At 49.6% G+C, this 13,013-nt stretch overlaps 1 protein-coding gene across 1 annotated transcript in view; it reads right to left on the reverse strand.

Moving 5' to 3' along the window:
* Positions 1-13,013, reverse strand: part of hmcn2 (hemicentin 2) — a 59,947-nt gene that overhangs the window by 11,541 nt on the left and 35,393 nt on the right. Inside the window, exons 43-65 of the mRNA XM_048985189.1 lie at positions 11,308-11,451; positions 11,018-11,177; positions 10,816-10,940; positions 10,526-10,709; positions 10,333-10,430; positions 9,612-9,890; positions 8,889-9,076; positions 8,630-8,711; positions 8,422-8,558; positions 7,870-8,011; positions 7,012-7,156; positions 6,574-6,701; positions 6,315-6,471; positions 6,074-6,195; positions 5,419-5,583; positions 5,219-5,326; positions 4,361-4,495; positions 3,388-3,522; positions 2,900-3,169; positions 2,394-2,584; positions 1,764-1,977; positions 595-729; positions 1-191 (exon numbers count right to left, since the gene is read on the reverse strand). Coding sequence (XP_048841146.1) covers positions 1-191; positions 595-729; positions 1,764-1,977; positions 2,394-2,584; positions 2,900-3,169; positions 3,388-3,522; positions 4,361-4,495; positions 5,219-5,326; positions 5,419-5,583; positions 6,074-6,195; positions 6,315-6,471; positions 6,574-6,701; positions 7,012-7,156; positions 7,870-8,011; positions 8,422-8,558; positions 8,630-8,711; positions 8,889-9,076; positions 9,612-9,890; positions 10,333-10,430; positions 10,526-10,709; positions 10,816-10,940; positions 11,018-11,177; positions 11,308-11,451 — 3,635 coding nt within the window. The remainder of the gene's footprint in view (positions 192-594; positions 730-1,763; positions 1,978-2,393; positions 2,585-2,899; positions 3,170-3,387; positions 3,523-4,360; positions 4,496-5,218; positions 5,327-5,418; positions 5,584-6,073; positions 6,196-6,314; positions 6,472-6,573; positions 6,702-7,011; positions 7,157-7,869; positions 8,012-8,421; positions 8,559-8,629; positions 8,712-8,888; positions 9,077-9,611; positions 9,891-10,332; positions 10,431-10,525; positions 10,710-10,815; positions 10,941-11,017; positions 11,178-11,307; positions 11,452-13,013) is intronic.

Consider the following 13,013-nt stretch of genomic DNA (forward strand, 5'->3'; position numbering starts at 1 on the left):
CACCACGCCATAAATGGCCAGGGAGCCATTGTGAAGGCTGTGTGAGCGCAGAGTGTTCGGCAGGGGGTGGCCGTCTCGGCTCCAGCGCCAGGTGGGCATGGGGTCACCTCGCATCGGACAGTCCAGCATGGCCAAGCCCCCCAGTACCACGGTCTGGGTGGTGTGTGCCTCCCCTCTCAGCACTGGGGGCTCTGAGGAAATGGAGAAGTATTTTTAAACTACTTCTGGATAAAATGAGGCATCAAAATCCACAGTGGGTGGGGTCATTTGGCATGTTTCTTATTAGATAAATCAGATAAAACCATAATTTCCCTTAATTTCCCTTATTGCTATGACAACCTACTCCCACTGAACAAATGTTAAACAGAAAATTAATAAAATACGCTGGAGATATTATTATTAATAATAATAATAATAATATTCTGTGTTATTTCAAGGTATACTGTCATAATACATAATGTGGTATTTGCAAAAAAATGATCATATTGTCCTGGGAGCATGAGTTTGTTCTGGCAGGGGGCACCTCGTTCATTCCTGCTCATGTCAGCACCATGGCTGAGTGGAAGCGCCTGAACGTTTGGCTTGATGTCTCACCCCTAACCCGCACAAAGGACAGCGCCCGGATGGTGCCCACGCTGTTCTCAGCCATGCACACATAGGTGCCTGCGTCAGTCAGAGTCACGTTCTCGATGAGCAGGGAGCTCCGGCCGGCCTCATCCACACTGGGCCCTGGCGGAGGCAGGCAGACAGCCGTTAGCCACCCCCCAGCTTACCAATCAGGTCCAGCCGCGTAGAGTTCGACGGCGAGCCAGAACCAAGTATGCAAGTCAGTCTGCATCACTTCGGGAAAATATCCCTAGTTAAGGCTAAAACCTGTATAATCCAACTAACTAAATGTAACATCTATCCATCCATCCATCCATCCATCCATCCATTGTCCAGACCGCTTATCCTACTGGGTCGCGGGGGGTCCGGAGTCTATCCCGGAAGCAATGGGCACGAGGCAGGGAACAACCCAGGATGGGGGGCCAGCCCATCACAGGGCACACTCACACACCATTCACTTGCACATGCACTCCTATGGGCAATTTAGCAAGTCCAATTAGCCTCAGCATGTTTTTGGACTGTGGGGGGGAAACCGGAGTACCTGGAGGAAACCCCACAACGACATGGGGAGAACATGCAAACTCCACACACATGTAACCCAGGCGGAGACTCGAACCTGGGTCCCAGAGGTGTGAGGCAACAGTGCTAACCACTGCACCACCATGCCACCCCTAAATGTAACACATTTAGAAATTATTGATTCATTAGTAACAGTTGTGCAGGGAAGCTAAATAAAGCAGAACATTTTTCATTTGTATGTGACAGCATGTAACACACCTGTCACCTCAATCATGAATTGTATCATTTAAAACAAGGTTTTAAAATGGATGGGTGTGTGTTACCATAGCAACCATATATCTAATCATTCAAAAAAAATGTGTCAGTACTAAATGCCAAAGGCTTTCATATTATTTTTACTTTTAAATCAGTTTAAACGTCATCTACCGAGTGTTTACGCATTAACTGTTATAGTTATATTTTGGCAGTTTGTTTTCAGCTTTATCTATTATTTCTGTGCCACTCAAAGGGTAACCCCTCCCCACGGAAGGTTCCACCAACATCGCCACCTGATGGTCTCATACGACCCCCACCCACAAAGCCTGACAGCCAGATGCTTTAGCCCCTGCCCCGGGCTCCATCCCCCAAGTCCGGCCTACCTGGGAAGGGGCTGTTGTTGGCCATCCACGTGACACTGGGTGTGGGAGTTCCCTGGGCGTGGCAGGACAGGCTGAGGCGCTGGCCCACGTTCAGGGTCACATCACCGGGCAGCTCCTTGAAGGCAGGGCGCCGGTTGACGTGTAGACGAGCCTGCTGTCGGGCTGTGCCGGCGGCGTTCACTGCCACGCACGTGTACACGCCCGCGTCAGCCGGCTGTGGGGAGCACAGGAAGAGGGGGGGTCCAACAGAGGCGTGCGAAGGTAAGTCAGGGCACATCATCACTGGCTACTTTTAAATTCATGGCAGGACGAGGAAATAAACGAAAGACGGAGATGACATCGGAGGAGAGGAACCAAAAACTCCCCAGGAAGAAGAAAAATACCTCTGGGGGTCCAAGGTAAACTGGCTGCCCCCCCGGGGCATGCTAACATTATAAAAGAGAAGGAGTGGGGAAAAGCGAAGTGTCAACTGTGATCAAGTCATGCCCATGAAGTCCATCATTGAGTCAGATGGCCTGTGTAGGGTGGGGGGTTGAAGTCTGCACCCCCAACAATAAATGCAACCTTATAGTTCAATGTGAACATATCTGGGTCGTTAACTTATCAGGACCACTAGCTTCTGCCTCTGACCTCTGCCCTTTCGATGATCAGCTCCCCAGAACGCAGCATGGTGAACTTCCCCGGGACGGCCCTCAACGCCACACCGTCCTTCTCCCATGTCACCCTGGGCTCTGGCGAACCCTGGGCAGCACAGGGCAGGAGGGCCTGGAATCCCTGGATGACAGACAGCTCTGCCTGGCCGATTGGAATCATGGGTGGAACTAAGCAAGAGAGAAAGTTGCAGCGGCGATGGTTGAAACCGGTGAAGTGAAACGCGATAGAACATTTCAAAATGAAGTGATTCTTTTTAGCATATCTTTTGGCTTGTCATTGGATGCAAGTAAGCAGAGGCACTGGCCCCAGCTGAAAGTTGATTGGTTCCATCTTTTGTCACTCACCAATACAAAACATCTCATTTGTTAATGATACTGTTGGCCCTTTTACACCCAATACCTTGAAAAAAGTCTAGAATTGCCCCTGAAAGTGAGTCTTGGGATGATGAAGGTTGGGAAATTCGAATCAGTAGTGCAGCTCACCATGGACAATGAGGCGGACATCAGCACTGCCGCGGCCGGCCGGGTTGCTGGCGGAGCAGGTGTAGAGGCCTCCGTCCGCGCGCTGCACGGCGGAGAGCCACAGAGTGCCATTGGCGAACACGCGCAGCCGCCCCCCCTCGGCCACGGGCCGCCGGTCTCGCAGCCATGTGATCTCAGGTGTCGGTTGGCCGTCCACTTGGCATCGCAGGCCAACCGGCTGGCCCAGCACCGCCACCTGCTCTGGGTGTGGCGCGGTGATCACCGGGGGCACTGTGGGGGGCAGCCGCGGTAACAGGGATGGAACGAGGCAGAGACACGTCACCTCGACCTCACGTCGGTGTTAAATGATCATGAGATTTTACATAAATCAGAAACATAAATCCGATGTGTATACGCATTAACTGTTTCTATTTATTATATTTATATTTTGCATACAAAAGGATGACCCCCTCCCAGCCCCGCCCCTTGGCCCTGGGTGCCCACGGTACCTTGTAGGATGAGCCGAGTCCTCCCCGTCGCTGTGCCAGCTTCGTTCTTCGCCAGGCACTCGTACACGCCAGCGTCACCCAGTGTCACGCGAGAGAAGTGCAGCTCGCCGCTGGGAAGGACCGCCAGCCGCGAACCTGTGTGTCCGAAATGGCAGCGTTGTGTATCGCTGGGCCTCAGCCGAGACGACCCGCATCATAGTACCAGACAGCAATACACAAACCAGTTTGCCCATCATAAACAAGGTAAAACTTGCATGTAATAATGATCTCTTTATATGGAAATTTTCAGAATTACCAACCATTCAAATAACTGAATACCGAATGTCCGCTTCAGTGTTGCAATTCATTCCCTTATGAACAGCTTACTAGCAATGCTCATAACGTAATTATAGTTCTTCAGGTTTAGTCTAAAGTTTGTGGTTCTTCCACTATATTTAACTGCCGTATGGCAAGTTTTCCTAACAAAGTGGGACTCCTCTTCTGTAGAGAACCCAAACATTCCCATTGGGCTTAGCAGGGCATTTTGGTCTTTCCCAGATCCCATGGTTTTGTACATTACATGTTTGGAATAAAAGCCACTTACGATTAAGCTACAGCCAAGCTACTCTTTTCATGTACCAGTTCTGCGACACTACATCGATATTTGTAAAAAATAGAAGTTACTGCAAAAGCTAGTGCTTTAAAAGTAGCTGCGTTACTACTAAACTACTGAGAAAAGTAGATATTAGTGTCGCTAAGTGTAGATAGCTACTCCCCAACAATGCACAGAACAGCCCATAAAACCCAGTTTGTGGCCACCTAAAGGCTGTTGGTTCAAATCTCGGCAGTGTTGTGATACACATACATTAATAGAGTGTCCCAGCAGCCCAATGATGATTATCCACTCCTGTAAAAGGAGAACATCTAAGATCGCTAAGCTATTAATACAGTTAATAAAATGTTATGCATATATTTAAGACAATAACTCTCTCACCAGTTGCTATGGGTACGCCCTCCCGTTGCCAAGTAATAGACGGTCTGGGGAAGCCTTGGACATCACAGGGCAGAGCAATCCCACGATGCAACAGCACTTGCACCTCCTCGGCCATGGGTTGTATTTCCGGTGGCTCTGTGTTGGGCACAGAACAAATATAGGCTGCGTTTTTTGTTCTTCATGGACATAAACTAATGATTGCTCAAAGGGTAAAAAAATATATACGGTCAGGTCATAGAGTCTAAATTATTATTTTTTAAAATCAATTTGTAAACTTTAACCAATTGACCATCAAATGGACACTCTTCCCACATAGTGTAAAAAACACATTTTAACATCCTATTAACCAGCCTAATGAACTATGCAGCTGAAAACCCTCACCAGTTCTGGGGATCCGTAATGGTGCTTTTCCACTGCCACTAGGAGCCAAGCCATACCTGACCCGTACTGCGAACTGACAGTTTTCCATTATAAATTATGCAAGTCGTACCTGAGCTGTACCCCGGCTGACATGCTTACTAGCAGGCCGAAAGTGTGTCTAAACCAAGCTGGTTGTGTCACGACCAATTGATTGGTCGAAATACATTGACACTAATGTAACACAGCGATTCTCACAGACGTGCTAGCAGAAATTAGCACATAGTAAATCATGATGTAAACCGTGTGGATGATAAATATGAGCCAATGTTGTTCTCCAAACTTGGCAACGCCTTTACCAACCCAAACCTTCTGCAGTGGAAAACCGAACCAAGCTGGAACTTGCCTGTCTTCGCGGTACGGGTTGGGTACGGCTTAGTTCCTGTATGCCAATGGAAAAGTGCTATAAGTCCGTAATCCCCAGATGGACCCCATACCCACCTTGCACGGTGAGGCTGATATGCTTGTGGGCGGCGCCAGCGGCGTTGCGGGCGGAGCAGGTGTATCTGCCCGCATGGCTGGGGACAACAGCAAGGATCTCCAGAGCCCCTGAATCACAGCAACGCCGTCACTGAGACACTACCTCACCCCATCCCCCCCCATCCCCCCCATACCACCATATCCCACGGCAGCAGCCTTACCTGTTGGCAGGACCCGATAGCTGGCCCCCCGGGAGCTGAGCTGTGCCCCCCCCTTGGTCCAGCTCACACTGGGCTCGGGATTTCCCAGCGCGTGACACGGCAAGACCACCGGTGACATCGTCACCACTGTGACGGAGGTGACATCATCCACAATGGAAGGAGGAACTGCAGCAATGTGAGGTTGATGATGAAAAGGTTAGTGAACTCAAGGTGGAGATCACTGTCATGCCAAAGAACCAGACAGCTCCAGTGCTCAGAGATGACTGGTGTCATCCTGAAGTAGCCGGGTTCAAGTTTGTATCTTGTCCGTAATTTTAGCAGCGTGTGCTTTGGTAGGTTTGGACATGATCGGTAGGTTGTAGGTTCAATTCTCAGGGTTGGATGATTGGTTTCCCTAATGGGCCTCAATCCCCAAATGCCCCAGGGACTGTCTGACCCAGCTTTCTTACAAATGTGCATTGCTTTGGATAAAGGGGCCTGCTAAATAAATGAAATCTAAATGATGCTTAGAGCATAAATCACTAAACTCAGATTTACTGATCTCTAGTTTTGTTAAGTTAGAATAAATAGCACTGCGGGAAAGTGGAATATAGGGACATTACTAAGGGAATTAGAAAAAAATAGATTAAACATATTTTTTAGGCTGATAAAATACCTTGCAGGATGACCTCAATGACCCTTCGCTCCTCCCCAACCTCATTGGCTGCTGTGCATTCAAAATACCCTTCATCCCGATCAGATGGGGCCAGAATGACCAGCGAGCCAGAGGAGAGTAACCTTAAAAGGGAGAATCCCGAGTAAGTCATTACAGGAGCGTTAAAGCAGCGTAAAACCGGCAAAAGCCAGACAGACATTCTGGGTCTTTCTCTCTTCCCATAAGGTGGGACCAAGAATACCTGTAGGCCCCGGACTGATGGGTGAGGTCGAGGGGTGTCCCATTTCTTCTCCAGGACACCTTGGGTGGAGGTACACCCGTGGTCTCACAGCTCAGGACTGCCCTCACGCCGGTCGTCATGGTGACGTTAAAGGGGCCAGGACCAATGGAAGGACCCACTTTGGTGACAGATGAGAGGAATGTTAAGGTGAGAAACGCTGACCCTTTACACATTGTACCCATGTCAAGCAAAGAATATGGACTTTTGGAGTTTTGAGTACCGAACACACGCAGGTCCATTCCACGGTGATCAGAACCAGCAGGGTTGGAGGCCACGCAGTAGTACCGACCGGCATCAGACGCCTGGGTCGACCCGATGCGCAGCGATCCCTCCGCTGACATGGAGAACCTGGAATGTCAGTGGGCAGAAGGGCACAGCGGGTGCCAGCAGACCCGGGTTTTATGCTTCTGGGGTTCTACTCAAAAAGCAGCCCCTATTGTAATGACGATCTGTGGCCAACAGAGGGCCCCGTATAAATGTGTGGTTTGAGTGGGGGGTAAACACTGCCGTCGCACGTTAGCATGCTAATACACATGCTAATACAAGGCTAACATACTACCACAGTCCATGGACTGTTTGAGGGAGTGGTCAGTGTGCATCAGGGTGTTAGGTATTTGGGGGGGCGGCAGGTGGGGGGGGGGGGGGGGTTGAGGCTTACCTGCCCTCTTCCAGCGGCAGTGGGTTTCCATCTTTCCTCCAGGTGACCGAGGGGGTGGGCTCTCCTTCAGCCTCACAGGGTAGCACAGCCGGCTGATTGACATGAGCTGTCACCACTGACAGCCCAGCTTTGACCAGCGGCGGCGCTGTAAGGTAATAAGGTGACTGAGGATGAAACCTTCGAGTATTAGGAAAAGCAGCTTAGCCCAGAGACGGGTTCCTGTCAGGCAGTTTTGACCGGACCAGCTCACTGTTATGTCAGACCTCCTTACAAAGACTGACAGTACCATCTAAAGGCAGCAGGTGGAGCAGTGATTACGGACACGTGACGCTCATCGGATGGCTCCTCTTATAATAAAACAGATATTTGTACAATTGTAAGGGGTTTGGGCTGCTATGTGACCACTGGGGGGGGGGGTTGTGGGTATCCTGGGGTGGGGCTCCTTCATTCACATCACCTGTGCCTTATAGCTCATCATATAAAACTGGCAGCTGATTTTATTCTGCCTCAAAAAACCAGAGCCTGATGCCTGATCCCGCAATGCATTTGGGTCTGATGCCTGATCCCGCAATGCATTGGGGTCTGATGCCTGATCCCGCAATGCATTGGGGCCTGATGCCTCATCCCACAATGCACTGGGGCCCTTTCCTCAAGCCAGCATCAGTTTGACTGTCCCTCATGTCTCCCCTCAAGCTGATTCCAAAATGACTGTCTTGAGTTTTATCCCTGCCCACCATTCTGATAAATCCGTCCCTACTCCGGTCCTGAAGCAAAGGTCCACTTCCTGTGTCATGTGCTCCTTAACATCCTCTGTCCTTTTTGTTGTTAGGAGTAAGGCCCCATTGGTGATGAACTCACAGAGGATCTTCACCACGAAGGACAAGCTGGTGCTCCCCGCCGCGTTGGAAACCACGCAGCTGTAGTGGCCGCCATCCTGGGGCTCTGCATCCTGGATCTCCAGAAACTGCCCCCCTGCCAGGCTCCGGATGCGTCCGGTCACCTGCGGCCCGCGGGAGAGAAACGGTCCCATCCAACCGATCAAGAGGACGGCCGTCAACATGGCACAACATGGAAGACATGTAGGCATACTGACATAGGTACCCCACTGAGGTACCCATGGATCACATGGGGAGATATGGATGGATGGATGGATGGATGGATGGATGGATAGATAAAGGAAAATAGAGGTTTTCCAGTAGTGTAACACAGTTTGAGGGTCAAAAAAACATATTTTGTCAATGATAAACAGTAACAATCAATAATAAACAATAAACCATAACAGTGTAATGTCAGGGAAAGTATTGTATGGAATTCCATAGTAAAACAGCAGAAATAAACACTATTGCGCAGTGTGTTGCATAATATCTACGTGATGCTTTCACTACTCCGCAACGTCCCGCCTCCTCACACCTGCAGCTGGACGTCATCTTTGAGCCACTTGATGTCAGGTGGAGAGTCACTGTCTGGCTGACACTCCAGAGTCAGGTGACCTTTGGTCACCACAGTCACGGTCCTGACGTCACCAGCACCCAGAAGGCTTGGAGGCACTGGGAGAGGGGAGAACATTTCGGTGTGGAACTCTGGGAGGCTAACTGGCCAGCAGCAGGACTTCATTTACCTTGAACATGAACCCAGTGGTTCCTCCCATCCTCTCCAGCAGGACTGCTGGCCAGGCAGGTGTACAGTCCTGCATCCTCCACCTGAGGTTGGTGCATTAAACACATACATTCAGGCTTCCTGTTACACACACGGTGCTTCCAGTGGTAGACAAGGCAACCAAAAAGGACCTGAACCAGGAAGCTTATAAACCGAGTAGCTTGTTGTATCTTTTGGCTAAAGTACTGTGTAGGTTTCATGGGGTTATTTAAGTGACCCACCTGCACCTCGCTGATCCTCAAAAGCACCCCGTCTCTCTGCACAATGCCCACATCCACTAGGGGGAGCCCATCCTTAAGCCAGCTGAGAGTGGGAGGGGGGGTCCCTTCAGTCACACACTCGAGTTCCAGGGGGCTGTTCACAGGGATGGACACTTCCTCTGGAGAACCTGAGCTGATCTTAGGGGGCTCTTTGAGAAATTAAACACAGCACAACTTTGGTCATCACAGACCGAAAAATAATCAGTTATCAGAATGAGTCTGCCTTCACGCACACTTGCGTATCAGAAGCACACGTAGATTCTTTCTCCACTTTCAGGAAATGCCTGCAGACCAAATCTGTTCCAGGAATATCTCTACTAGCTTGATGCCTCTGCATGTTCTTTATTTCTTGCTTCTGCTGGTCACTGAATAGTCTTATTAGGTTCTTGCTTTGTTAGAAGATGCTGTGTAGCACTTGATCCAACACTGCTTACACTTGCAGTGGCGCATCCACTGGAAGCTCAGCCTAACTGCACTTAAGCCCAGTGGAAGCATTAAGTTTGTAATGTGCTATTTACCTTGCTTTGAATAAGAGCATCTGCTAAATAAAAATAAATGTAAAGGTAAATCTATTAGTGTGGTACATATTATTTGTCAAAATCACAGAAGTAGAAATATTGTCATATCCTTCAGTAATATACCTAAACATAACCAATTGGTGAACTGAAGTGGGTCTTTTCTCACCCAGAACCGTCAGGTTGAAGGTCTTGGTGCTGCTGCCAGCCGCATTACTGGCCACACAACTGTAGAGGCCGGCATCATGGGATGCCACAGCAGTGAGATGCAGACGTGTCTCCTGGCCGTCCAGAAGCAGGTTACGGTGCAGCGACAGAGGTTGACCGTCCTTCAACCAGGAGAGGGAGGGCGGAGGCATGCCCCGGGCCTCACAGGCCAGCGTCACCAGTGACCCTCGCACCACCGTCACCTGTTCCACTGGCTCCATGCGAGCCAATAATGGAGGTACTGCAAGTGACGAGAAAAGGCAAAGGGCTGAAGTGTTAGCAGAAAAACATTAGCGGCTATGTGCTAGCATCAAAATGTTAATGCCAATGTATAAACCCAAAAACATTAGTGACAAAGTGTTTGAATCAAAATATTAGCAGCAAAGTGTTACCATCACAATGCACCAAAATATCAGCCTAATGTTATTGAGGGCAGCAGAATTTGTAAGTAAACAAGATTGTCCATGCATCTTGTCTTCCACAGAGGGCTTCATCATTTTTGGAGGAGACATTTGTGAAAAACAGTTTCTCTTTGACCTAAAAATGTTAGACAAAGCATTCACATCAAAATGTTAGCAGCAAAGTGTTAGCAGCGAAGTGTTAGCGCCAAAGAATCAGCATAGAAATTTTAGCCGAAAGATGTTAGCATCAAATGTTAGCACCAAATGTAGCTTAAAACATACCTTGGACCAGAAGGTTGTAGCTAAGCTCAGCCAGACCTGCCTGGCTTCGAGCCACACATGTGTAGATACCAGAGTCGGACAGCTGGACCGGTGAGATCCTGAAAGCAAGTGTTTGGAAGCTCAGTCCTGCATAACCATTCATAATACTGTAGGAAGAGAGTATATGGGAAGCGGGATAAAGGGGTGATCTCACCTAAGGACCTTGTCAGCAGAGAGCAGGCGGGAGCGGGGAGAGAGGAGTAGAGGCCGCCCATTTTTCAACCAGCTGATCTGGGGTAGGGGGCTACCCACTGCCTGGCACTCCAGTGTCACCATGCTGTCCAGGGAGGCCTGCACCTCCTGGGGGGTGTCCGTCATACCCTCTATGGACGGCGGAACTATGACACAGAAACACAACACACAGATTAGTCACGAAGCATGCAGCAATGTGCTGATATGCCAATCAACTCTAACTCAGCTTAGCAAAACGGGATCACAACTGACCTGTCACAGAGAGAGTGAAGATCTTGCTTTCTCGCCCAGCTGCACTGACAGCCAAACAGGTGTATGTCCCAGAGTCCTCTGGCCGCAGAGTCAGCAGGGTAAGAGTGCCCCCATCTGGAGACAAGCTGCAAACAGGCAAATACACCCATGAAAACCCACACTCTAGTGCATCCCTCCATGGAGGTCAAAAAACAAAACCAACCGCAAATGTTGAATGTCGACAGAGTCCAGCGCTTCCCCATCCTTCAACCAGGTCAGCTGGGGTGTCGGGATGCCTGTTGCATGACACTCCAAGGACAGCTTTTCTCCAATTGGTGCACTAATCTCAGATGCATAGCCTGAGTCCAGGATTGTGGGGGCAACTGGACCACAGGTCGGCATGCACAGAAATTAAGGGTTAATACATGTGTATTAGCCTGCTACAAACAATAGAGGTTAACAGGATGAAAATACAGGTAAACATGGAGGCAGTAAGCTGAAGGTCCTCCTTACCTTGCACAGTCAGCCTGTACTCCTTGCGTGACTCTCCCTCGATGTTCTTGGCCACACAGGTATAGATGCCAGCATGGGAAAGCTGGAGAGGACCCAACTCCAGACGACTCCCCCGAATGGCCCACTTCCACTGCACACTGCTCTCTGTGCACCAAATGGAAAGAAATGAGGGGTGCATGAGGACATGTTTGGCATGCGCGAATGAGGCAATCGGCCAATGAAAGTGACCTTTGGAATGTTGTGGGAATGAGGCAATCGGCTAGTGAAAGTGACCTTTGGGATGTTGGGGGAATGAGGCAATTAGCCAATGAAAGTGACCTTTGGGATGTTGGGGGAATGAGGCAATTGGCCAATGAAAGTGACCTTTGTAATGTTGTGGGAATGAGGCAATCGGCCAATGAAAGTGACCTTTGGAATGTTGCGGGAATGAGGCAATCGGCCAATGAAAGTGACCTTTGGGATGTTGGGGGAATGAGGCAATCGGCCAATGAAAGTGACCTTTGGGATGTTGGGGGAATGAGGCAATTGGCCAATGAAAGTGACCTTTGGGATGTTGGGGGAATGAGGCAATTGGCCAATGAAAGTGACCTTTGGAATGTTGGGGGAATGAGGCAATCGGCCAATGAAAGTGACCTTTGGGATGTTGGGGGAATGAGGCAATTGGCCAATGAAAGTGACCTTTGGGATGTTGGGGGAATGAGGCAATTGGCCAATGAAAGTGACCTTTGGAATGTTGGGGGAATGAGGCAATTGGCCAATTAAAGCGTCCCTGGGAATATTGGGGGAATGAGGCAAGCGGCCAATGAAAGTGACCTTTGGGATGTTGGGGGAATGAGGCAATCGGCCAATTAAAGCGTCCCTGGGAATATTGGGGGAATGAGGCAAGCGGCCAATGAAAGTGACCTTTGGGATGTTGGGGGAATGAGGCAATCGGCCAATTAAAGCGTCCCTGGGAATATTGGAGGAATGAGGCAAGCGGCCAATGAAAGTGACCTTTGGGATGTTGGGGGAATGAGGCAATTGGCCAATGAAAGTGACCTTTGTAATGTTGTGGGAATGAGGCAATCGGCCAATGAAAGTGACCTTTGGAATGTTGCGGGAATGAGGCAATCGGCCAATGAAAGTGACCTTTAGGATGTTGGGGGAATGAGGCAATCGGCTAGCGAAAGTGACCTTTGGGATGTTGGGGGAATGAGGCAATTAGCCAATGAAAGTGACCTTTGGGATGTTGGGGGAATGAGGCAATTGGCCAATGAAAGTGACCTTTGTAATGTTGTGGGAATGAGGCAATCGGCCAATGAAAGTGACCTTTGGAATGTTGCGGGAATGAGGCAATCGGCCAATGAAAGTGACCTTTGGGATGTTGGGGGAATGAGGCAATTGGCCAATTAAAGCGTCCCTGGGAATATTGGGGGAATGAGGCAAGCGGCCAATGAAAGTGACCTTTGGGATGTTGGGGGAATGAGGCAATCGGCCAATTAAAGCGTCCCTGGGAATATTGGGGGAATGAGGCAAGCGGCCAATGAAAGTGACCTTTGGGATGTTGGGGGAATGAGGCAATCGGCCAATTAAAGCGTCCCTGGGAATATTGGAGGAATGAGGCAAGCGGCCAATGAAAGTGACCTTTGGGATGTTGGGGGAATGAGGCAATCGGCCAATGAAAGTGACCTTTGGGATGTTGGGGGAATGAGGCAATCGGCCAATTA

Source organism: Brienomyrus brachyistius, chromosome 2 (genome assembly GCF_023856365.1).
Source record: "Brienomyrus brachyistius isolate T26 chromosome 2, BBRACH_0.4, whole genome shotgun sequence".
NCBI lineage: Eukaryota > Metazoa > Chordata > Actinopteri > Osteoglossiformes > Mormyridae > Brienomyrus > Brienomyrus brachyistius.